Source organism: Salvelinus fontinalis, chromosome 22, assembly GCF_029448725.1.
Source record: "Salvelinus fontinalis isolate EN_2023a chromosome 22, ASM2944872v1, whole genome shotgun sequence".
NCBI lineage: Eukaryota > Metazoa > Chordata > Actinopteri > Salmoniformes > Salmonidae > Salvelinus > Salvelinus fontinalis.
Genome location: NC_074686.1, coordinates 17585062 through 17612123, shown reverse-complemented (window position 1 = coordinate 17612123; position 27062 = coordinate 17585062). Strand labels below are relative to the sequence as shown.

General features: G+C 42.5%; 1 protein-coding gene and 1 long non-coding RNA gene across 2 annotated transcripts in view; one reads left to right on the top strand and one right to left on the bottom strand.

The window, feature by feature from the left end:
- The window catches only part of LOC129819967 (uncharacterized), an 8541-nt gene extending 4921 nt beyond the window's left edge, over nt 1–3620 (bottom strand). The window contains exon 1 of the long non-coding RNA XR_008754135.1: nt 3532–3620. This is a non-coding gene — a long non-coding RNA (uncharacterized LOC129819967). The remainder of the gene's footprint in view (nt 1–3531) is intronic.
- dus3l (dihydrouridine synthase 3-like (S. cerevisiae)) lies at nt 3567–27062 on the top strand. Its single transcript, XM_055876698.1, has 15 exons — nt 3567–3658; nt 15940–16210; nt 16418–16793; nt 17229–17311; nt 17538–17627; nt 17800–17841; nt 18136–18288; nt 19006–19122; nt 19245–19310; nt 19477–19587; nt 19707–19803; nt 25290–25365; nt 25749–25937; nt 26216–26344; nt 26745–27062. Exons 1-15 carry the CDS (start codon nt 3567–3569, stop codon nt 26815–26817), a joined length of 1965 nt encoding a protein of 654 aa, XP_055732673.1. The 3' UTR covers nt 26818–27062.

The following is a 27062-nucleotide window of genomic DNA, read 5'->3' as shown; positions in this document are numbered from 1 at the left end:
TACTGGCAAATCCTTTTCAATCCTTGTCATATGAAGAGAAATGATGAAGAGAAATTATAGATAAAACGTATCGGTGCTCATGCTGTCAATCCAGCATGATTTCTGCCTCGCTCAAAAAAACTGGAAACTTGGAACTGGGAAATCTCAGACTTCAGTGAGTTCAAGACAATCTAGAGAATGCCAGACTTTGATGACAACATTTCCCCACAAAGGACTGCCACGCCACCTTCCTGTTCAAGTAAGCACAGCACAACAAGGTGAGTCCAAAAATGTATTGCATGCTGCTATACATATGCCAGGGAGATATGTATACTGTATGTATGTAGATATGTATACTGTAACTAAGAAAGTAATACTAAGTGTATGTTGTGTAGTAAGCTGTTAGCCCATGTGCCTCACCCTAACACCCTTTGGTCCATACTGAAAGAATGGCCCATATCCTGAATTCTGTCGCTGTACATGGTGTCCTGTTCAAAAGTGCTAAACTAATAGTTATATTGACTACGCCTGTCCTCATTCGCTCATTAAGCTCATTAATGTCTTAATCAAAATTACGGATTGCCTCTTATCCGCCCATCTGCCTTGGGCTGCCTTCAGAGAATTTGTAGGCGATCGAATAAACCCCCACTTCCTTCCATTCTGATAGCAAACGTGCAATCTTTGGAAAATAAAAACAATGACCTATGTATTTTTGTAAATAACAGCTGGTGCACGATATCTAAGGAAGTCTCGAGGTTTTGCTTGCTTGAGGTAGAGTATCCCATGATAAGCTATAGACCCCACTATCTACCTAGAGAGTTTATCTGTATTTTTTTATTTATAGCTGTCTACATTCCACCACAGACTGATGCTGGCACTAAGAACGCACTGAATGAGCTGTATTCCGCCATAAGCAAACAGGAAAGCGCTCACCCAGAGGCGGCGCTCCTAGTAGCCGGGGACTTTAATGCAGGAAAACTCAAATCTGTTTTACCAAATTTCAATCAGCATGTTAAATGTGCAACCAGAGGGAAAAAAACTCTGGACCACCTTTACTCCACACACAGAGACACATACAAAGCTCTCCCTCGCCCTCAATTTGGCAAATCGGACCATAATTATATTCTCCTGATTCCTGTTTACAGGCAAAAATAAAAGCAGGAAGCACCAGTGACTCGATCAATACAAAAGTGGTCAAATGAAGCAGATGCTAAGCTACAGGACTGTTTTGCTAGCACAGATTGGAATATGTTCCGGGATTCCTCTGACATTGAGGAGTACACCACATCAGTCATTGGCTTCATCAGTAAGTGCATCGATGATGTCGTTCCCACATTGACTGTACTCACATAACCCAACCAGAAGCCACAGATTACTGGCAACATCCGAACTAAGTTAAAGGGTTAGAGCAGGAATTCCCGCTTTCAAGGAGCGGGAATCTACCCCGGAAGCTTATAAGAAATCCCGCTATGCCCTCTGACGAACCATCAAACATGCAAAGCATCAATACAGGACTAAGATCGAATCGTACTACACCGGCTCTGACGCTCGTTGGATGTGGCAGGGCTTGCAAACCATTACAGACTACAGACTGCCCAGTGACACAAGCCTACTAGAAGAGCTAAACTACTTCTATGCTCGCTTCGAGGCAAATAACACTGAAACATGCATGAGAGAACCAGCTGTTCCACGCTCTCCGCAGCTTATGTGAGTAAGACCTTTAAACAGGTCAACATTCAGAAGGCCGCAGGGCCAGACGGATTACCAGGAAGTGTACTGCGAGCAACCTCTCCCTGTCCGAGTCTGTAATACCAACATGTTTTAAGCAAACCACCATTGTCCCGATGCCCAAGAACACTAAGGTAACCTGCCTAAATGACTACTAGTGCCATCAAAGCTCATGAATAAGCTAAGGACCCTGGGACAAAACACCTCCCTCTGCAACTGGATCCTGGACTTCCTGACGGGCCCCCTCCAGGTGGTGAGGGTAGGTAACAACACATCCACCACGCTGATCCTCAACACAGGGACCCCTCAAGGGTGCGTGCTCAGTCCCCTCCTGTACTCCCTGTTCACTCATGACTGCACGGCCAGATACGACTCCAACACCATCATTACATTTTCCGATGACACAACAGTGGTAGGCCTGATCACAGACAACGACGAGACAACCTATAGGGAGGAGGTCAAAGACCTGACCGTGTGGTGCCAGGACAAGAACCTCTCCCTCAATGTGATCAAGACAAAAGAGATGATTGTGGACTTAAGGAAAAAGAGGACCGAGCACGCCCCCATTCTCATCGATGGGGCTGTAGTGGAGCAGGTTGAGTGCTTCAAGTTCCTTGGTGTCCACATCACCAACAAACTAACATGGTCCAAGCACACCAAGACAGTTGTGAATAGGGCACGACAAAACCTATTCCTCCTCAGGAGACTGAAAAGATTTGGCATGGGTCCTCAGATCCTCAAAAGGTTCTACAGCTGCACCATCTGGTTTTCATTGGGACATGTTTTCATTGGGGCTGAGCGATTAACCGAAATGTCGGTTATCTTTTGGTTTTTAAACAACTAATTGACCAACGTTGGTTCAATTATTTGAATTACATACATTTTTTCCCCTATTTTTTTCTGTGAGCTCAATGCACAGTTTCCTAGAGATAAATAAGGTCAAGCTTGCTACATAAAATAAATAGAAGCAGGCGAAATCGAGAGGAGAGCAGTTGCTTTGCAAGGTATCTCTACCTGAAATTACATGATCTAAGTGATTGATAGTTGGTTTTAATAATCAATCCAAAATTTAACAGACCTCATAAAGCACTGAATGGGTCGCTCAGTACTATTTTATTCGATTTTTTTACATTATAGTATCAATGAATAAATATGCAAGATTGAATACAACTGAACCTCTAACGGAATTATTTATTTGCTGGGATCCAAATATTTAGATAAATGCGTCACACGGACCGGATAAGGTGTTACGCAGGTCGATTGTCATGCTGTGGTAGCTAACGTTAGTTTGTTTTGGATTGTCAGGTACTCTTGAGTTTTTAATTGACTGGCATTGTCACCTCAGCATATTACCATAGTTTTAGTGATATTGTACTTTTGCATAGTGACTTTCTTCCAATTAATCAACGCATAATAATTCGGGAGCGACATGGTTAGCTAACGTTACGGGCAGCTTAACTTGATTTGCTAGTTAGCTGCAGTGCAAGGCTAGCTGTCATGCGTTTGTGATAAAGTGCAGCTCGCTAAGTTAAGCTAGGTAGCTTTGCTTGCTTAATTTAACTTGTCATGAAGTTTCCATGGGTTTATCTCTAAGTGTATCATTTAATCATAATAGCTATGAGTGTTGCTTTTCCCGAATGTGCTACTGCAACATTGCAGTGGTATTTTGTTGCTGACATGGATTTCTAGCTAGCTACAGTAGCCATAACGCATTAAGTAAAGTTACCACCCTTGTTCGAGCCAGCCGAGCCCAGTGTCTACTAACGTTAAGTGTTCAAGCAAGCAAATGTCTGCCACGTTAGTTAACAATTCTAGCTAACTTACCAACTAATGTTGCGATGTTTATTTCAGAGGGAGTTATGGAGACCGAGACAACCCCAACTATACCCACAGAAAGCCATGGACATGGGATGAATGGGACTGATAAAGGCAGAGCTGCCATTAAAACACAGTAAGTGTGCTTCCTGTTGCTACTTGGCTGGAACAAAAGTCTGCTCACACAATGGCCCTCTGTGGATACAATTGGCTGCCCCAGACCATCACCAGTCTGACATGAATACTGATGGAACAGGCCTCAATGAGAGAAACTATACAATGAAAAAGAAGACTGGTTGATTATTTGGTCATTAGGCTGTTGGTTGACAGAGATTTCTTTAGTCACCCAATCTGATATGTGCCTGTCTGAGTAGACTAGTCAATTGTGGTGGCTGTGCGGATCACTCTAATACAGGTTCTCCCAAACTCTGACCTGTGGCCCCCCCCCTGGGTGCATGTATTGGTTTTTGCCGTAGTACTACACAGCTGACTCAAATAACCAACTCATCATCAAGCTTTGATCATTTGAATCAGCTGTGTAGTGCTAGGGCAGAAAACTGAACGTGCACCCAGGATGGGCCCCAGGACAGTTTGGGAAACCCTCTTAAGACGTGCTACTGAAATTGTATATGGTTATATTACATAAGAATAATGGTGCAACACTAATACAAATATTATTTTATAACGAATGAGCTTTCTCCCAAGTTTGATAGTGGTTGCTGTCCTCCGTTCTGAAACATCAGTGCGCTGTTAAATTGGTGCCTTTTCCTAGAACATGTTGCTATGTGCGTAATAGCAAAGTCACCCAGTATATTTGTGTTGAGAACAATGCGGCGGAGGCAGCAGTGAAGTTATGAGATGAGAAAACAGACAAAATTGTCTAGGAAAAGTGAGGAGAGAGGAAACCAACTTAATTAGATCTATAATCAGCAGCCTAACTGTTAATTGTGCCTGACTTTATAAATCATCCATATATATTTAGCTACAGAAATAAGATGGGCCCTGCTTGTGTTGCTTGTTTGAGTGTTTGTTTTAGGGATGCATGATATATCTGTGAACATATAGGAATCGTCTGATATTAGCTAAAAATGCCAAAATCCGTATCGGCTGATGTCTAGTTTAACTTCTCTGCACTACGGATCCCTTTTACGGGATCATTTTCCTAAACAACCGCTGAATTGCAGGGTGCAAAATATTACAAAAAATATTTATAATCATGCAATCACAAGTGAAATATACCAAAACACAGCTTAGCTTGTTGTTAATCCACCTATCGTGTCAGATTTTGAAAATCTGCTTTACAGTGAAAACAATCCAAGCTTTTGTGAGTATCAATCAATGCTAGAACAGCTAGCCCCAAATTAGCATGGTCAGAAAAGCAATAAAATGAATCGCTTACCTTTGATAATCTTTGGATGTTTGCACTCACGAGACTCCCAGTTACACAAATGTTCTTTTTGTTCGATAAATATTACTTTTATAACAAAAAAACGGCATTTGGGTTGCGCGCTATGTTCAGAAAATCAAAGCCTCGTTCCGTTCGACGAAAATTATAAAAAGTATCCGTAATGGTCGTAGAAACATGTCAAATGTTTTTTATAATCAATCCTCAGGTTGTTTTTAACAAACATAATCGATCATATTTCAGCCGGACCGTAACCTATTCAATAAGAGAGAAAAAGAAAATGGAGAGCAACCCTTCTCGCGCGCAGGAACTAATCAGAGGACACCTGACTAGTTTTGAAAAATCTCGCAAATTTTTCAAAATAAAAGCCTGAAACTGTCTAAAGCCTGGTCACAGCCCGAGGAAGCCATTGGAAAAGGAATCTGGTTGATACCCCTTTAAAATGGAAGAAAGACGGGCCAGGAAACACAGATAAAAAATCACTTCCGGGTTAGATTTTCTCAGGTTTTCGCCTGCAGAATCAGTTTTGTTATACTCACAGACAATATTTTGACAGTTTTGGAAACTTTGGAGTGTTTTCTATCCTAATCTGTAAACTATATGCATATTCTACGTTCTGGACCTGAGAAATGGAAAAACTACATTCTAGCTCATTTTTCTGAAAACAAGCCTGAAACACTTTCTAAAGACTGACATCTAGTGGAAGCCCTAGGAACTGCAATCTGGGAGGGATTCCTTTTATTTTCCCACTGACAGCCATTGTAATCAGGGGTGAGCTGGGGAAAAAACTATCTGGATGGATTGTCCTCGGCTTTTCGTCTGTCATATCAGTTCTGTTATACTCACAGACATTATTTTAACAGTTTTGGAAACTTTAGAGTGTTTTCCATCCATTACTACTATATGCATATCTAGCTTCTGGGCCTGAGTAACAGGCAGTTTACTATGGGCACCTCATTCATCCAAACTTCCAAATTCTGCCCCCTAGAGCGAAGAAGTTAACCTCTAACGCCTCACAAACCCGGATCCGGGAGCCCCCCCATCAAAAAAGCTGACTAGCATAGCCTAGCCTAAAGCCACAGGGATATCATATAATAAAATGTTCATGAAATCACAAGTCCAAGACACCAAATGAAAGATAAACATCTTGTGAATCAAGCCATTATTTCTGATTTTTAAAATGTTTTACAGGGAAGACACAATATGTAAATCTATTAGCTAACCACGTTAGCAAAAGACACCACTTCCATACTCCATTTTTTTTACTCCATCAGCAGCTATCACAAATTCGACCAAATAAAGATATAAATAGCCACTAACCAAGAAACAACCTCATCAGATGACAGTCTGATAACATTTATTGTATAGGATAGGTTTTGTTAGAAAAATGTGCATATTTCAGGTATAAATCAGACTTGACTATTGCAGCCCCCATCACAACTCTCACTAAAACGACTAGAATCACTACAGAGACCATCGTGTATTAGCTAATTACTCATAAAACATTTCTTAAAAATACACAGCGTGCAGCAGATGAAAGACACAGATCTTGTGAATCAAGACAATATTTCAGATTTTCTAAGTGTTTTACAGCGAAAACACAATATAGCGTTATATTAGCTTAGCACAATAGCAAACATTACAACAGCATTGATTCAAGCCAAACATAGCAATAACGTATAAACGACCAAAGTATATTAATTTTTTCACTAACCTTCTCAGAATTCTTCAGATGACAGTCCTGTAACATCACATTACACAATTCATATAGAGTTTGTTCGAAAATGTGCATATTTAGCGGCACAAATCGTGCTTATACATTGAGAATAGTGTCAAATCTCAAGCAATCTGTCCGGCGCCATCTTGGAACGGCACCTATTCTTATCGAAAACTATTCATAAACTTGACTAAATAAATACAGGTTGGACAGCAATTGAAAGACAAATTAGTTCTTAATGCAATCGCTGAATTACATTTTTTAAATTAACGTTACTGCGCAATACAGGCTGCGATAACACAATGCTACACTGCAAGAAATGGCGTCTCATGCATTTTACTTTTTTCAACAGAACAATGAATTAACAGCATAAAGACTGCTTACTATTAGCTGAGCTTCCATCAGAATCTTGGGCAAGGTGTCCTTTCTTCAAAACAATCGTCTTTTGGCTGAAAGATGTCCTCTTGTCCTGTCGAATTAGCCGCTAACGTTAGCCACCCACTGGAGAGGAGTCCAACTCCTGAACACGCGTCACATTGAAATCCAGGAAAATCGCTATAAACTGCTATAAGTCGGTTTAAATTAACTACCTTATGATGTCTTTAACACCTATAACGAATAAAAACATGACCGGAGATATAGAACTACTAAAACGAAAGCGTTTGCAGGACGCCATTGTGATGTCTTTATGCGTCAAGCGCACCGTTGAAAAGGACGGTACTTCCGTTCCACGGTCTATATATAGGGCCCAGATTGCGCAATCCACTCCATTCAAATTCTCCCCGCTTACTGACATCTAGAGGAAGACGTTTGCAGTGCATGTAGCCCCATAGCTTACATTGGGACTTATAAACTGACCCCAGAACAGGGACCTCGATTTCTGAAATCTCACTCCCTGACAGGAAATGTGCTGCAGAAAGAGTTCTGTTTCACTCAGAGAAATAATTCAAACGGTTTTAGAAACTAGAGAGTGTTTTCAATCCAATAGTAATAATAATATGCATATTGTACGAGCAAGAATTGAGTACGAGGCAGTTTAATTTGGGCACTTTTTTCCAATGGTGAAACAGCGCCCCCATATTGACAAGAAGTTAACAAGTCGAGCAGTCATTTGTAAGAGTAAGAACATTTCAGCGAGACAACTCAAAATGCGAAATCCATTGAAGCCAAGATAATGGAATTCATTGCCCTTGACAATCAACCGTTCTCGGTCGTGGGTGATGTTGGCTTTCGCCGACTGGTCAAGCACCTGTACACACTACCAAGTGCGCTATTTTTCAGATGTTTCCCTACCAGAGTTACACAGTAATATTAGCTTCATGACATACATACTATGAAACGCCGGTTGGGTCTTTGCGTGTCAAAAAAAATACTGTTGCACTGTCAAATCTGTACAAAAAAAGTCTGCAAACAAGCAACACCGGTCACAAACGATGTGCTTACAATACCACTCTGGTAAAAAAAGCATCATTTGTTCGACCGCAACTTCTGGTGTAGCCAGCTTTAGCTCGGTACCTAGCTAGCATCAATACAACCAGCCTGAAAACAATGACCAGTAGAAACTGCAGTCATTTAAATTATTCTTAGCAATGATTTAGGAATCCTTGTGAGTAAGTATTAGCTAGGAACCCACTTGTTGTTCGCCTATTGAAATTGAACTTCAGTTCATTAAAATAAATAGCTAGCCAGCTATGTAACCCTGTTGCCTAAAGTTAAAAGCAGCCAGCTAGGTTCATCTGGCTAGTGACGCTCGACCGGACCGGGTTATGTATTGTGAAGCTAGCCACAATAAGGATTAGGCACATTAGTGGAATTTGCAGTTTGCCTTCAAAATAAAAATTGATAGTGATGCAAATGAACACAGATAGTAGAATTACGCCATACTTTTATTTTGAAGGCTAACCCGAAAGTCCACTATTGTGGCTAATCCTTATTGTGGCTAGCTTCACATAGATGGGTCTGACCACAATTAATCAAATTAGAACTGTGTTTTAAATTAATGTTATTTTAGATGATGACACCTAGCTATATAGTTATCTAGCTAACTATAGCTACTGAAACAGATTGTTGTTTTGCTATGTTTTTGGGGAAGACCGTTGTTTGCATCTTTGAGCTAGCTAGCTAGCTAGCTTTTTTTATGACTAGCACTGTAGGTGCGCGAGACAACTTTACAACCTTCCTGTGACATCGGGTGTTGTAGGTGTCCTGGAGGGCAGGTAGTTTGCCCCTGGTGATGCGTTGTGCAGACCGCACCACCCTCTGGAGAGCCCTGTGGTTGTGGGCGGTGCAGTTGCTGTAATGGGCAGTGATACAGCCCGACAGGATGCTTTCAATTGTGCACCTGTAAAAGTTAGTGAGGGTTTTCGGTGACAAGTCAAAAAAAAATCAGCCTCCTGAGGTTGGCGCTGTTGCGCCTTCTTTACCACACTGTCTGTGTGCGTGGACCATTTCAGTTTGCTGGTGATATGTCCACTGAGGAACTTAAAACTTTCCACCTTCTCCACTGCTGTCCCGTCGATGTGGATATGGTGTGCTCTTTTTGCTGTTTCCTGAAGTCCACGATCATCTCTTTTGCTTTGCTAACATTGAGTGAGAGGTTATTCTCCTCACACCACACTCCGAGGACCCTCACCTCCTCCCTGTAGGCTGTCTCGTCGTTGTTGGTAATCAAGCCCACTACTGTTGTGTCTTCTGCAAACTAGATGATTGAGTTGGAGGCGTGCATGGCCACGCAGTTGTGGGTGAACAGGGAGCACAGGAGGTGGCTGAGAGCGCACCCTTGTGGGGCCCCAGTGTTGAGGATCAGCGGAGTAGAGATGTTGTTTCCTACCTTCATCATCTTGAGGCGGCCCGTCAGGAAGTCCAGGATCCAGTTGCGGGGTCGAGACCCAGGGTCTCAAACTTAATGAGTTTGGAGGGTACCATGGTGTTGAATGCTGAGCTGTAGTCAATGAACAGCATTCTTACATAGGTATTCTTCTTGCCCAGATGGGATAGGGCAGTGTGATGGCGATTGCATCGTCTGTGGACCTATTGGGGCGGTAAGCAAATTGGAGTGGGTCTAGGGTAACAGGTAGGGTGGAGGTGATATGATCCATGACTAGTCTCTCAAAGCACTTCATGATGACAGAAGTGAGTGCTACGGGAAAATAGTAATTTAGTTCAGGTACCTTAGCTTTCTTTGGAAAAGGAACAATGGTGGCCATCTTGAAGCATGTGGGGAAAGCAGACTGGGATAGAGATTGATTGAATATGTCCGTGAACACACCAGCTAGTTAGTATGCGCATGCTCTGAGGACTCACCTAGGGACGCTGGCAGCCTTGGGTTAGCACGTTTAAATGTTTTACTCACGTAAGCCACGGAAAAGGAGAGCCAGCAGTCTGTGGTAGCGGGCCTTGTCAGTGGTACTGTATTGTCCTCAAAGCGCGCAAAGAAGTTGTTTAATTTGTCTGTGAGCAAGATGTCGATGTCCGCAATGGGGCTGGTTTTCTTTTTGTAATCTGCGATTGTCTGTAGGTCCTGCCACATACGTCTCGTGTTTGAGCCATTGAATTGCGACTCCACTTCGTCTCTATACTGATGCTTTTCTTGTTTGTTTGCCTTACGGAGGGAATAACTACACTGTTTGTATTCTGCTATGTTTCCAGTCGCCTTCCCATGATTAAATGCGGTGGTACGTGCTTTCACTTAACTAACTTAGGCCTACATTTCAATACTTATCTAGGGTAGTATATTAATTTATTCATTAGTTTGTCATCACACAGCATACGAGTCATTCTTGATTTGAAATGCAATCAAACAAAGCGACCCTTGAATAATTAGTGTAAACGCTTGCAGCACTTGCTCCAGTATTTTCCACAATTAGTCAAATTTATTCCACATCTCACTTTCCCTTTACCTCCTGAGCAACCAAACATTCCCTCGTTTCGAGTTGATTTGTCACGTCATCTGCATCCATTTTGTTGTCACGTGTTACGGTGTTCAGCGTTTGTTATAAGCAATTTATTCATGTGATTATGATATGCTAAAGTCAGGCTCTATTTGCCACATCCATGTGATGCATACATGTGTCACGTAAAGAGAGCAAGGGTTGAAGGAATAGGGAATGCTTTTCCTAAATAAATGAGGGATTTTGGTGATAACTTTTCATTAAGAAATGGCTGTAATTATGTTGCCGCTTCAGCAACACTGATGCTTTGGTGGTTGCTGCAGCAGGGAGGAGAGAGACAACGGGTGCTAGTCAGTCACTCGCTGTCATTTTTAACACAGAGCAGAACAAGTCTGAGCTTGGCCTGGCAAAATCAATTGTATGCTTAAAGCATCATACAAGCTCAGTGCATATATATATATATATATATATATATATATATATATATATATATATATATATATATATATATATATATATATATATATACAGTGATCCCTCGCCACTTCGCGGTTCACTTATCGCGGATTCGCTATTTCGCGGATTTTCATAATGCATTTTATTTTATTTTTTTGGTGCATTGTGCTCTGCATTCTGATTCGCTAAAAACTCACTCCCGCTTCTTCTTCTTTACATTAAGTTGGCCAAATTATCTTGTAATTTCGAACATCTCCTAAACCCATAATGTCGACGAAACGCTCTGAAGAGCAGTGAAACGGCCTACACGTGAGTCACTGTATTTGTATACATGTAATAGTTGCTAATTGTAAAAAAAAAAAAACGTTTTCTATTTCGCGGATTTCACTTATTGCGGGTCATTTTCGGAACGTAACCCCCGCGATAAACGAGGGATACCTATATATGTATATGTGTGTGTGTGTGTGTGTGTGTGTGTGTGTATGTATATACTGAACAAAAATATTAAAGTAACATGCAACAATTTTGAAGATTTTACTGAGTAACAGTTAGTTCATAGAATGAAATCAGTCAATTGAAGTACATTCATTAGGCCCTTATCTATGGATTTCGCATGACTGGGCAGGGGCGAAGCCATGGAAGGCACATGCCCACCCACTTGGGAGCCAGGTCCACCCACTGGGAGCCAGGCTCAGAATTTGTTTTTCCCCAAAATGACTTTTATTACAGACAGAACTACAACTGAGCAACTCCCCATCATCAGACGATGCCACAGGTGATGTGGAGGTCCTGGGCTGGCGTGGTTAAACCTGGTCTGCGGTTGTGAGGCCAGTAGGATGTACTGCCAAAATCTCTAATATGCCGTTGGAGGCGGCTTTTGGTAGAGAAATGAGCATTCAATTATTTGGCAACAGCTCTGTTGGACATTCCTGCAGTCAGCATGCCAATTGCATACTCCCTCAAAACTTGAGCCATCTGTGGCAACACACCACATTTTAGTGGCCTTCGAAATGTCCCCAGCACAAGGTGCACCTGTAATGATCATGCGGTTTAATCAGCGTCTTGATATGCCACACTTGTCAGCTGGATGGATTATCTTGACAAAGGAGAAATGGCCACTGACAGTAATAGAAACAACAATTTGTGCACAACATTTGAGAGAAATAAGGTTTTTGTGCGCATTGAAAATGTCTGGGGCCTTTTATTTCAGCTGTTAGGTTCTGACGAACAGAGTGGAAAAACTAACGGACAACTAGTCAGAGCTCAAACCAAGTTTATTCACCAACTGGGTCAAAGAGCTGAAAGGACAAAGACATGTTTCTACCAGCACAAGTATTTATACCCTCCTATTAGGCGGAGTCTCCTGCGTAATAAAGGAATGGCGCCAGAAGGGATGGCTGCCGTTTTACAGGCTCCTAACCAAATGTGCTATTTTGTGTTTTTTCGCATTGTTTGTAACTTATTTTGTACATGATGTTGCTGCTACCGTCTCTTATGACCGAAAAGAGCTTCTGGATATCAGAACAGTGATTACTCACCTCGAACTGGATGAAGATTTTTTGTTTAATGAGTCTGACGTGAAGGATATACTGCTTCTCTGAGACCAGGCCCAAATCGCCGTCATTCGCGTGAAGAAAAGATGGAAATAAAGGGGGCGGAGGTTGGGGTGACTTCTGAGATTTAGTCGGCGAGTGGGTAACCCACCTCTACCATCAGTTCTATTGGCCAACGTGCAATCACTGGAGAATTAACTGGATGATCGGCATTCAAGACTATCTTACAAACGGGACATTAAAAGCTGTAATATCTTCTGTTTCACTGAGTAGTGGCTGAACGACGACACAGATAATGTGCAGTTGGCTGGGTTTTCCGTGCATCAACAGAACAGCTACGACTGGTAAGACGAGGGGTGGTGTTGTCTTTTTGTCAATAACAGCTGGTGCACAATGTCTAATATTAGTTATTGTTTGCTGGGAAGTAGAGTACCTCATGATAAGCTGTAGACCACACTATCTACCAAGTGAGTTTTCATCTATATATTTTGTAGCTGTCTATTTACCACCACAAACCTATGCTTGCACTAAGACCGCACTCAACGAGCTGTATATGGCCATAATAAAACAATATAATGCTCATTCAGAATCGGCGCTCCTAGTGGCCGTGGACTTTAATGCGTTTTACCTAATTTCTACCAGCATGTCACATGCAACCAGACGGAAATAAAACTATAGACCACCTTTACTCCACACACAAATGCATACAAAGCTCTCCCTCACCATCTATTTGGCAAATCTGACCATAATTCTATCCTCCCGATTCCTGCTTACAAGCAAACACTAAGTGAGGAAGTACCTGTGGTCAGATGACACGGATGCTACACTACAGGACTGTTTTGCTAGCGCAGACTCGATTATGTTACGCGATTCATCCAATGGCATCTGCCACGTTGATCTTCAACATAGGAGCCCCTCAGGGGTGCGTGCTTAGTCCCCTCCTGTATTCCCTGTTCACCCAAGCACGACTCTAACCATCATTAAATTTGCTGACGACGCAACAGTGGTAGGCCTGATCGCCGACAACGATGAGATTAGCCTATAGGGGGGAGGTCAGAGACCTGGGAGTGTAGTGCTAAGGACAACAACCTCACTCTCAACCTGAGCAAGACAAAGGAACTGATGGTGGACTACAGGAAAAGGGGTGCAGAACATGCCACCATTCACATCGACGGGGCTGTAGTGGAGTGGGTCGAGTGTTTCAAATTCCTTGATGTCCACATCACCAACAAACTATCATGGTCCAAACACACCTAGACAGTCGTGAAGAGGGCATGACAACACGTTTTCCCCCTCCGGAGACTGAAAAGATTTGGCATGAACCCCCATATCCTCATTGTTCTACTGCTGCACCATCAAGAGCATCCTGACCGGTTGCATCATCGCCTGGTATGGCAACTGCTCAGCATCGGGCCATAAGGCGCTACAGAGGGTAGAACGTACGGCTCATTACATCATTGGAGCCAAGCTTCCTGCAATCCAGGACCTATATACTAGGCGGTCAGAGGAAGGCCCAAAACATTGTTAAAGACTCCAAGTCATAGACTGTTCTCTCTGCTAACTCACGGCAAGCGTTACCGGAGCCCCAAGTCTAGGTCCAAAAGGCTCCTCAACAGCTTCTACCCCCAAAGCCGTAAGACTGCTGAACAAATTATAAAATCCCACGTGGAATATTAACATTGACCCATCCCCTTTGTTTTTTACACGGCTGCTACTCACTTTACCCCTACCTACAGAACCAGTCAAAAGTTTGGACACGCCTACTCATTCCAGGGTTTTTCTTTATTACTATTTTCTACATTGTAGAATAATAGTGACGACAAACTATGAAATAAAACGTATGGAATCATGTAATATCCACAAGTGTTAAAAAAATCTAAATATATTTGAAATTCTTCAAAGTAGCCACCTTTTGCCTTGACTGCTTCGCACACTCTTGGCATTCTCTCAACCAGCTTCACCTGGAATGCATTTCCAACAGTCTTGAAGGAGGTCCCAGATATGCTGAGCATATTGTTGGCTGCTTTTCCTTCACTCTGCGGTCAAACTCATCCCAAACCAACTCAATTGGGTTGATGTCGGGGGATTGTGGAGGCCAGGTCATTTGATGCAGCACTCCATCACTCTCCTTCTTGGTCAAATAGCCCTTACACATCTTGAAGGTGTGTTGGGTCATTGTCCTGTTTAAAAACAAATTATAGTCCCACAAAGCGCAAACCAGATGGGATGGCATATCGCTGCAGAATGCTGTGGTAGCCAGGTTGGTTAAGTGTGAGTTGAATTATAAATAAACCACTGACAGTGTCACCAGCAAAGCTCCATCACACCTCCTCCTCCATGCTTCACGGTGGGAACCACACATGCGGACATCGTCCATTCCCCTACTCGGCATCTCACAAAGACACGGCGGTTGGAACCAAAAATCTCCAATTTGGACTTATCTGACCAAAGGACAGACTTCCACCGGTCTAATGTCCATTGCTTGTGTTTCTTGGCCCAATCAAGTCCATTCTTCTTATTGGTGTCCTTTAGTAGTGGCTTCTTTGCAGCAATTTGAGCATGAAGGCCTGATTTCACGCAGTCTCTTCTGAACAGTTGATGTTGATGTCTTTTACTTGAACTCTGAAGCATTTATTTGGGCAGCAATTTCTAAGGCTGTTACCTCTGCTACAGAAGATACGTTCATTAGAGTTAACTTTGGGTCTTCCTTTCCTGTGACAGTCCTCATGAGAGCCGGTTTCATCATAGTGCTTGATGGTGTTTGCGACGGCACTTGAAGAAACTTTCAAAGTTCTTGAAATGTTCAGGATTGACTGACCTTCATGTCCTACATGGACTGTCGTTTCTCTTAGCTCTATTTGGTAAAACGGCTCATAAGTAACAACAGAACTGATAGGCTCAAACACATAAAGAAGGAAATAAATTCCGGTGGTGTGTGCGTAATAGAACAATTTCTTGTCACTTCATCTGACCTCGGCCCACATTCCTCACTCCTCCCTAATCCATGGCTATGCAACCTTATCAGTGACTGAAACTAGACTTTTTTACCCTTTGGCCCCCTCAGTAGGATTCATGAGATTTAACAATAACATTATACATGTAAAGTAGTTCTAGTATGGTAACATAAGTATGTATATATTTCAAGCTAGAATACAACACAGCTCATGAAAAATTGGACTAACACTTTCATATTGCGTTAATATTTTTGTTCAGTATAGTTGATTTTGATTTTTATATATGGAAAAATTCACGTTTTAAACATTTTGACCAAAAGAACAGATGATTCTCGGCCGACCAATATTTTTTGTCGGGGACAGCCCCAATTTAAACTTATTATGCCTACTTGTTGAATTGTATCAATTATATATCAATTTGATCAGCCTTCTCTGTTTTCAGGTTTCTCACAACCAAAGAAAAGTTCCACGAGTTACTGGACTCTGGAGGGAAGGGTCCTAATGATGACAAGGCCAGTGACGATGTAGGACCAAAAGAGACAGCAGAGGACTCTCTGGAAGAGCCTCAAGAGAAAAAATTGAAAGTGGACCCAGATGAGCAGGAGAGGACGGAGAAACAGGACAGCAAGCGAATGCGAGGACAGAACAAGTCTAGGCCGCACATGAAACCCACGAGCTACGACAACAGACGACTGTGTCCTTCCATAATTCAGGTAGGACTGTCACTTTAGCGGCTAGATGAAAGGGCCAACTACTTATCATGCAACCTGGGACTTGCCATGTTCGAAATCCCCCCAAGTCATTTCAATGGCATGTTTTTCCTTTACCTATCAGGACCATGCTCAATTGAGTTTCCTGTAGACCTAATTGTTTATCAACACCAAATAGTTTTTTTCTATTTTCTCATTGAACTCCCCCAGGAGCGTGAGACTAAATGTGTCTACGGCGACAAATGCAAGTTCATCCATGATGTTGCTGAGTACATGGCCTTAAAGCCCGCTGACGTTGGAGAGCACTGCTACCTCTATGACACCTTCGGGAAGTGCCACTACGGCTTGAGCTGCCGATTCGCCCGGGCCCACATCAGCGCTGACCTAAAAAACATGGCCAACGAGGAGCGTGCGAAAGCCATGGAGGGGAGAACGCCAGTGAGGAATAGCCTGGACAAGGACCTGCAGTGGCGCCTCCGCAAGAAGGTGGTCCCCTTTACAGCGTCTGACGCCTACATGAAGATCATTTTCAAAGGCGGACACAAAACAGGAGAGTGCTGGAAAAAGGCTGCAACAGCAGAGAACGGTAAGGCTCGGCGGGTCTGCCATTTTGTGGAAGCTATATGTTGCCTGGGTTATATTCATTAGTCATACACCGTAGCAAAATGTTTTGCAATGAAACAAACAAGTTTATATTAGCAAATTCGGGTAGGTCCCTCCCCGTTTGGTTCCTAGTGAATACATCCCTGGTGGTTTTGCGATATATCACCGACTGATATTCACAGGAATTTCACTATTTTTAGTTGCAGAATTGGCCATATTTTTATAATTTTTTACAGTTTTCTTTGTGTACAACTCTCAATGCCAAACTCCATTTCAAGTGGCTTTACAGTTTGTAAAAGACTTGTCAGGTGCAGCGATGGTGTTAGATTAAATTACATGGATTAATTCAGCTATTAAATATTTATAATCTGATTTTGATAATGAAACATTAAACTATCAGAATAATTATATCCCTTAGTTGATAACTGTTGTTCAGCGGTGGTCCACTCTCAGTGTTCTGAAGGGGAGAATCCACAAACATCAGACAACCAGGGAACTGAGGTACAGTAGCAACACTATTACACTACAACTACTACTACATTTGTCACAAAGCGCTTAACAGCAACCTGGACCTTAATCTTCAAAAAGTAATTAGAGTTGACAGTGGCAAGGAAAAAACTGCCTGGCTAGAAAATATAATAAATAGATCTGTGCTATTTTTGGATTTACTGTATGGTGGCTATAAGTTTTTTTTACCTCAAGTTGTTTACCTTTTGGAAAATTGCAGGTTAGCCAGGAGAATCTGGCTTTAGTGAAAACCATTGGGCCGTTGACTGATGCTGATGTTATAAAGTTACGACAATGTGAAAAGAAGCAGGTATGTTTGAGCCGCTTGACTTAAACACAGTGCTAGGTATTGTCGTGAATCTGAGTGGCACTTTGTATATTAGGCTCGTTTAAATATTAACAGCCCATTTTTAATATTAAGTAGTTGTATAAACCTAATAGTAACGTTATGAATAGAAATAATTGTTTTATTCTTCCTAAAGGTGGACTTCAAAGACAAGCTGTATCTTGCTCCCTTAACAACGGTAAGTCGGTCCTTGGAACAGAGTTGGCCACTTTCTCAGACTGATTAATCCTATGCTCAACTGCTCAACTGAAAATCTCTTTTAATAGGGTTTCTTAGTCCAGGAATAAGCTTGTTTTGGGTCCAGGAAAGTGACCCAATGTGCACACACTAATGACTTGATATTTCATATTCCAAAGAGGACAACAATGAAAATAAGTGACTTTGTTAGATATAATCTCAGATTTTTCATGTGTATTGTGTTCTGCATTATGTATTTTAGAATGATCTAATAACATTAATATATTCGTCTCAGTGTGGAAACCTGCCTTTCCGTCGTATATGCAAACGATTCGGCGCCGACATTACGTGTGGAGAGATGGCCATGTGTACCAACCTGCTGCAGGGCCAGTCGTCCGAATGGGCGCTCCTCAAGAGACATGAGAGCGAGGACCTTTTCGGCGTGCAGGTTAGAACAGGCAGGAAGTGAATACATACTTATGCCCATTGCTCCCCAGGGATAACTCCACTGCCCAGAACAGAGTACAATGAAGTGTGCTTGAGCTTGTTCCACCTCATTCCGGTTTTAAAAATGAAAAAGTGGTAGTAGATCATTCCTAAATTTTTCAGACATTTGAGTTTAGTCCTATGTCCCTCATTTGTGTAGATCTAGCTATTTGCCTCAATCCTGAATTAATGGTAAAGATGGGGATTATCTTAGTCCATCATTTCAGATTTAACCTCCAGGGCATTTGAGCTCAAAGTAAAGATCTTTGAAACTGTTCAATTTTAAAGGTAGAATCGATAACAAAGCATTACCCAACCTATGTTTTGGTAGAAATGCTGAGGGATGGGCCTAAATTCATAGACAGAGCTATGGATGTAAGCACTGACCATCCATGATGTCAACATTATTATAAAATATCATTAGTTTTAACCATGTTTTGGGGCTATACAGTGTTTGTTTAAATTTACATGGTTTAGAAACGTTGGATAAAACAAGCTTATATTTTGGGTTCTGATGGGGTACGACAGTTGAACTTAACTCATGAGGCCTTTACAATTTATATTATTTAAGAATCAATGGTTTAGCATTCATTTATAAGAAAAAAATATATATAGCAACTAAGGGTTCTAGCTTTAAGTCCTTGGTCTGTACTAAAAGTCTGCTAATTTACATTTTTAGGTGGAGGGATGCTTTCCTGACACAATGACCAGATGTGCAGAGCTACTCAACAACAAAATCGACGTGGACTTTGTGGACATCAACTCTGGGTGTCCTATTGACCTTGTATACAAGAAGGTGTAATCTTCTGGACATTCTCCATTGAGCTTACTTTTTAGTCCAGGATTTGTCTTAATGTGTCTGGGAAACCGGCTGTCTAAAACAGATGATCAGTATGATCTTCCTTTCCCGTTCTTTAGGGCGGAGGATGTGGGCTGATGACGCGCACCAACAAGTTTGAGCAAATCATCCGAGGAATGAACTCTGTAAGCAATGTTTTTATATAGTAGAATTCCTTATTTGCTCAGCTATGGTATTGGAGATGTTGCACTACATGCAGGCTCAATAAAACCCTTAAAGCATTTGAAAGAAAACAAATATTACTTGAACTCAGGTCTGGTATGTAAAGGGACTTTGTTGTTCTTTCCTCAGGTTCTGGATGTCCCTTTGACTGTCAAGATTCGTACCGGCGTTCAGGAGAAGGCCAACATCGCACATAAACTCATCCCAGAGATGAAGAAGTGGGGGGTGTCCATGATCACGGTACGTCTGTCAGAATGTAATGCTGAATCCTAAATCGATCTAGCCTAAGTAAACTGTTCTGTGTTGGTTATCACAGGCAGGGATGTGTAGCATAAGAGTAATTTCAAGTCTCTATGCAGTTGCATGGCAGGTCCAGGGAACAGCGCTATACCAAGTCAGCTGACTGGGACTACATTAATACCTGCTCCCAACTCGCCAGCCCCATCCCACTCTTTGGTAAGTTTGATTTAGAGAGTTTATTAGTCACATGCACAGGGTTGGAGATGTAGCAAGGTACAGCGAAATTCAACAGTGCAGCTCAAAGGGAAGTGAATGAAACAATAAAAACTGGCATTGTTGAATACTCATTTCTGATTGGCTTGAATGTCATTCTAGAGCATGCATTATTTCTATATAAAGCACAGTGTATTTGCAAGGTAATTCAGTGGCTTATAGTTCTTACATGTTTGAGCTGCTTTTGAAAGAAGTCTAATTGAAAACATTGGCATTGTTGAATTCGATTTTCGTAACGGCAAGCTAGGACTGATGGTTTGGTTGGCTGTTTGTTTGGTTACTAAGGCAACTGCTGTCGCTATCTAGTGTTAGGTTCTTATTCTTCAGAGTAAATAACTCGCGGACATTAGAGAAGCTTAACCAAGTTTAATTCTTCCCAAAGGCTCAATACAGCTGTATTCAGATATCACATTACACACAAGCACTGATATTTAACCCTTTCTCCTAGGTTGAGTCTCCTCCTCCACACTGAACAGGCAATGCCCCTCTGTTGATAGACAGAACCTTAGTTATATCTGTTATTCCTCACTTCATCTAACCTGACCTCTACCCCAAAGTGTTCACTCCTCCCCAACTCGAGGCTGTCATGGTTATTGATACCAGACTGTGTCTCTTCTCCTCCCAGAGGATCCCTCCCATAAGATCCCTGATGGCTAACAGTAACATATCCTGACATAATGTAAACAGTATACATCACCCTCTCTCCCTCAGTGACATTGTTAGTTTCTAAGATCTCCACCCGTCTCCCTTACACATTCCCAAAGCCATCTAACTCCTACAGAAAACCATTAACTACTGATGTAAAAACCATTATCATCCCTCAGATACCATTACTTCTGATCTATCATGTCTCTAGAAAATCAGTGTTCAATGTTTACCCAGAGTCCAACACTAGTAAATGTGCTAGCTACTTCATTGTATGTTGAACACATTTCTACCTGCAAATTAACTAATTTCTAGCTGTAAATGTGTTAAATTATAGCCATGGTATAAAGGGATAATCAACTTGGGGCTCTATGCGTTCTCTGGAAAATAATGCAACTCTGTGGAAGGTTATTTCCACTCCGCTAGCATACACCTTCCACGTCATTATTTTCCAGAGAATGCATAGCCCCTCGTTAATTATCCCTTACATGATATATACATATTGACAACTGTAACACGATAAATGACCATTCTTCAGTTTCCTGACACGGGTGGCATCAATCCACTGTTTTTCATTCGGGTTAGTTTTGAAAGACACCGTTGGTATCACATCACATTTTTAGTCGGTGTATTCATACTGTACATACTTCGGTTCACGCGATCAAAATGGTCTTGGAGCATGGATTCTGATTGATAGGACCAGTGTTGTACAGACCTGACCACTGGAACGTCCCTCTTGAGTCTTGTTATGTAGGCGGGGAGGAGCAAAATGGAGTTGTGGTCAGATTTGAGGATGGAGTAGAGCCTAATACCCGTGTCGAAAAGCGGTGTAGCAGTGGTGAAGTTTGGAATTTGCGCGAGTTGGACCGCCAATGTGTTGATAATTCAGGAGCGCAGACTTCAAATGACTTTAAAAATTTAAAACGGCACCAATTTTAAGGGCGCCTAACCAATTGTGCTATTATGTATTTTTTCGCGTTGTTTGTAACTTATTTTGTACATAATGTTTCTGTCACTGTATCTTACGGCAAAAAAAGAGCTTCTGGATATCAGGAGAGCGATCACTCACTCACCTCGGATTAGACAGATTTTTTTCTGCAACAAGCAGGATGTACTTCGAACACCTGACAAGGCTGACATCACCACCATTGGCAAGAGAAAGAGACGCAGGTACAGAGGACACAGAGCGGGGTGCCTCGTAAGGATCCGCAGAAGGCGAGTGGGAAAGCTGCCTTTACCGTCAATATTACTTGCCAACGTGCAATCATTGGACAATAAATTCGATGAGGTACGATCACGAATATCCTAGCAACGGAACATCTGAAACTGTAACATATGGGGGGGGGGGGGGGGGGGCGGGGGCGTTCTGTGCATATTTGTAAACAGCTGGTGCATGAAATCTAAGGAATTCTCTAGATTTTGATCGCCTGAATTAGAGTATCTTGTGATAAGCTGTAGACCACACGATTTGCCAAGAGTTTTCATCCATACTTTTCATGGCTGTTTATTTACCACCACAGACGGATGCTGGCACTAAGACTGCACTAAGTCAGCTGTATAAGGAAATAAGCAAACACGAAACTGGCTCACCCAGAGGTGGCACACCTAGTGGCTGGGGATTTTAATGCAGGGAAACTTAAATCAGTTTTACCTAATTTCTATCAACATGTTAAATGCGCAACCAGAGGGAAAAAAATTCTAGATCACCTGTACTCCACACACAGATGCATACAAAGCGCTCCCTCTCCCTCCATTTGGTAAATCTGACCACAATTATATCCTCCTGATTAGAAGCAAACATTAAACCAGGAAGCACCAGTGACTCGGTCTATAAAAAAAGTGGTCAGATGAAGGAGATGCTAAACTACAGGACTGTTTTGCTATCACAGACTGGAACATGTTCCGGGATTCTTCCGATGACATTGAGGAGTACACCACATCAGTCACTGGCTTTATCAATAAGTGCATCGAGGACATCGTCTCCACAGTGACTGTACAGACACCCCAACCAGAAGCCATGGATTACAGGAAACATTCGCACTGAGCTATAGGGTTAGAGCTACCGCTTTCAAAGTGCGGGACTCTAACCCATAAGCTTATAAGAAATCCTGCTATGCCCTCTGTCGAACCATCAAACAGGCAAAGCGCCAATACAGGGCTAAGGTTGAATCGTACTACACCGGTTCTGATGCTCGTCTTATGTGGCAGGGCTCGTAAACTATTACAGACTACAAAGGGAAGCACAGCCGCGAGCTGCCCAGTGACATGAGCCTACCAGACGAGCTAAATCACTTCTATGCTCGCTTCGAGGCAAGCAACACTGAAACATGCATGAGAGCATCAGCTGTTCCGGACGACATGAGCAAGACCTTTAAACAGGTCAACATTCACAAGGCCGCGGGGCCAGACAGATTACCAGGACGTGTGCTCCGGGCATGTGTTGACCAGCTGGCAGGTGTCTTCAATTACATTTTCAACATGTCCCTGATTTGAGTCAGAAATACCAACATGTTTCAAGCAGACCACCATAGTCCCTGTGCCCAAAACACTAAGGCAACCTGCCTAAATGACTACAGACCCGTAGCACTCATGTCCGTAGCCATGAAGTGCTTTGAAAGGTTGGTAATGGCTCATATCAACACCATTATCCCAGAAACCATAGACCCACTCCAATTTGCATACTGCCCAATCAGATCCACAGATGATGCAATCTCTCTTGCACTCCACACTGCCCTTTCCCACCTGGACAAAAGGAACACCTACGTGAGAATGCTATTCATTGATTACAGCTCAGCGTTCAACACCATAGTGCCCTCAAAGTTCATCACTAAACTAAGGATCCTGGGACAAAACGCCTCCCTCTGCAACTTGATCCTGGGCTTCCTGACAGGCCGACCCCAGGTGGTGAGGGTAGGTAGCAACACATCTGCCACGCTGATCCTCAACACTGGGGCATCACAGGGGTGCGTGCTCAGTTCTCTCCTGTACTCCCTGTTCACCCACGACTGTGTGGCCAGGCACGACTCCAACACCAGCATTAAGTTTGCAGGCGACAACAGTGTTAGGCCTGATCACTGACAACGATGAGACAGCCTATAGGGAGGTCAGAGACCTGGCCGAGTGGTGCCAGAATAACAACCTATCCCTCAACATAATCAAGACAAAGGAGAAAATGTTGTACTACAGGAAAAGGAGGACCGAGCACGCCCCCATTCTCATCGACGGGGCTGTAGTGGTGCAGGTTGAGAGCTTCAAGTTCCATGGCGTCCACATCATCAACAAACTAGAATGGTACAAACACACCAAGACAGTCGTGAAGAGGGCACGACAAAGCCTATTCCCCCTCAAGAAACTAAAGATTTGGCATGGGTCCTCAGATCCTCAAAAGGTTCTACAGCTGCAACATCGAGAGCATCCTGACTGGTTGCATCACTGCCTGGTACGGCAACTGCTCGGCTTCTGACCGCAGAGGGTAGTGCATACGGCCCAGCACATCACTGGGGCTAAGCTGCCTGCCATCCAGGACCTCTACACCAGGCGGTGTCGGAGAAAGGCCCTAAAAATTGTCAGAGACCCCAGCCACCCCAATCGTATAATGTTCTCTCTAGTACTGCATGGTAAGCGGTACTGGAGCGGCAAGTCTAGGATCAAAAAGCTTCTCAACAGTTTTTACCCCAAGCTAGAAGACTCCTGAACAAGTAATCAAATGGCTAGCTGGACTATTTGCATTGTCACCCCCAACCCCTCTTTTACACTGCTGCTGCTCTCTGTTTACCAGATGTACGTAGTCACCTTAACTATACATTCATGTACATACTACCTCAATTAGCCGGACTAACTGGTGCCCGCACACATTGGCTACCCGGACTATCTGCATTGTGTCCTGTCACCCATCACTCGCCAATCCCCTCCTTTACGCTATTGCTACTCTGTTTATCATATATGCATAGTCACTTTAACCATACCTACATGTACATACTACCTAAATTAGCCTGACTAACCGGTGCCTGTATATAGTCTCGCTACTGTTCTTTTTCATTGTCTTTTTAATGTTGTATTTATTTCTTTACTCATCTATTGTTCACCCAATACCTATTTTCTTTACTTAAGAATCGCAGTGTTGGTTAGGGCCTGTAAGTAATCATTTCACTGTAAGATCTACACGCATTTGACAAACTTTGATTTGATTTAGTTCATATCCTCTGTGACAAATGCTGCCTCTGGTTATGCGGTCTTCAGCTTTTTCAGCGTCCAATGAAGATCTTTGAGAGCATTTTTGGTGTCTGCTTGGGGCGGGACGTACACATCCATGGCTATAATCCCTGAGAACTCTCACAGAAGCTAAAAAGGGCAACATGTATTACAAGTCGGAAGAGCAGAAGCTCGAAAGTTCCTGTACGTTTCCCCCGTGGGACCACTTGTTATTGGTCATAAGGCAGAGCCCTCCGCCTTTGTTCTTGCCAGAGAGAACCCGGTTCCTATCCGCTCAATGAACTGTAAAATCCACTGGTTGTATATAATCAGTTTGTATGTCAGAGGAAAGCAAAGTCTCAGTAAAACCGAGTATGTTGCAGAATCTGATGTCCATTTGGAAGGAGATCCTCGGTCTTAAATTCACCAAGTTTATTCTTTAATGATTGAACATTGGCAAGTAGTATGCTCGGTGATAGAGTACGGGTCGCGTGGCGTCTCAGTCTCACAAAGTTAGTGTGTTCGTGCGTGCATGTTTTATTTTCTGTGTGTTTGTGTGTGCACCTGTTAAACCTAATCTCTCTTATATGCAGGTAATGGAGACATTTTGTCTTATTATGACGCCATGAAGGCTAGAGAGACTGAAGTTTCGGGTATTATGCTGGCAAGGTTGGTATCTTAATGGAAAAGAATAGACATGCTTTTGATTTCACACAATTTGACTGATCAGATTAGTGCACTCTGATAGGATGAGTGGATACCATATAGCTTACTTTTTATCCAATCCTTTCAGATCTCAATTCAGTCCCTTATCTCAGTGGTTCTCAAACCTCTCCTCAGGGACCCCCATGACGTTTCACAATGTTGTAGCTCTGAACTAACTCACCTGATTCACCTAGTCAAGGGCTTCATAATTAGTTGACCATTTGAATCAGGTGTGCTAGCAGTGAATAGTTAAAATACATGGAACAGCTGGGGGTCTCCGAGGAGGTTTGAGAACCCTTGCCTTAATCGACTCCAGGTCTAGTTGTAATACTTTTTCTCTCGGGCAGGGGCGCGCTCATCAAGCCCTGGGTTTTCACAGAGATCAAGGAGAGGCGGGACTGGGACATCTCGTCCAGCGAGCGGCTAGATGTCCTTAGGGACTTCACCCACTACGGCCTGGAGCACTGGGGCTCGGACACCCAAGGCCTGGAGAAGACCAGGAACTTCTTGCTGGAATGGCTGTCCTTCATGTGCAGGTACGAAGTATCAGGTGGTATTCACACTGTAATAATGCTTAGAAACATACACAATAGTTGTTTTAGTGCATTATAGGTTGATCAATAGGTTGGTGTAGGTGAAGACAAACAAACGAGAACCTTCAGGTCTGCCAAATCATTTTTCTCTGTATTTACCATCTTTCACAAACCTAGAATTCAAACAATTCAAAATATTCTTTATTAATTTATAACTGTAAATATCAACACCATAACACATTTAATGTGGACATGCCAATCTTACCCTCTCTCCTTTGTAGGTACATACCAGTTGGGCTGCTGGAACGAGTGCCCCAGAGGATCAATGAGCGACCACCCTACTACATGGGCAGGGACTACCTGGAGTCTCTCATGGCAAGTCAGCACGTTGGGGACTGGATCAAGATCAGGTGAAGATCACTGTTGCTTATCCTAACCTAGGTTGTTATGGCCGCCAGTGTATGCTGGTTTTCATTTGCACTGACCTCTTGAATCATTCTCAGTAGTTGAAGCTTCCAATTAAACATAGCATAGTAGGAGGTTGCAAGAGCAATGTCTCGTGTCTCAATCCATATTCTTGAGGGCTTTATATGGTGGCTTTTAGCTTAACCAGGCAGTAAGATGAGAGTGCGTTAATGCACTTTAAAAATAATCACATTTTAGCATTTATCAGTTGGTTTGAATTAGTATAGACTACCTCTATACTAATGTATTTATACAGGCTGAATATCTGTTCCAATTACACACAACACGCTGAATAGTTTCATGGAGAAGGGTTGTTAATAACGGTCTGTTTCCCCTTCTCCACAGTGAAATGCTGCTTGGACCTGTACCCAATAATTTCAACTTTCTGCCCAAGCATAAGGCAAATGCTTACAAATGAATTTTGTGTATGAATGCTCAACAACAAGTTATGAAGGCAAAGCTTTTGTCAATTTTATTTCCATTCAAGTCAGCAGTCCTGAATATACCTATTACATGAGTAATACACAAGTAATTTAAAAATTACATAAAGTTTATGTAAATGATTTTTATCAACCTTGTTTGGAGTGGAGTGTTTCTTTTACTTGGTGATGCATTTGTTTTACCATTGCACCAAATAAATACTGTATATGGAATAAAATGCAA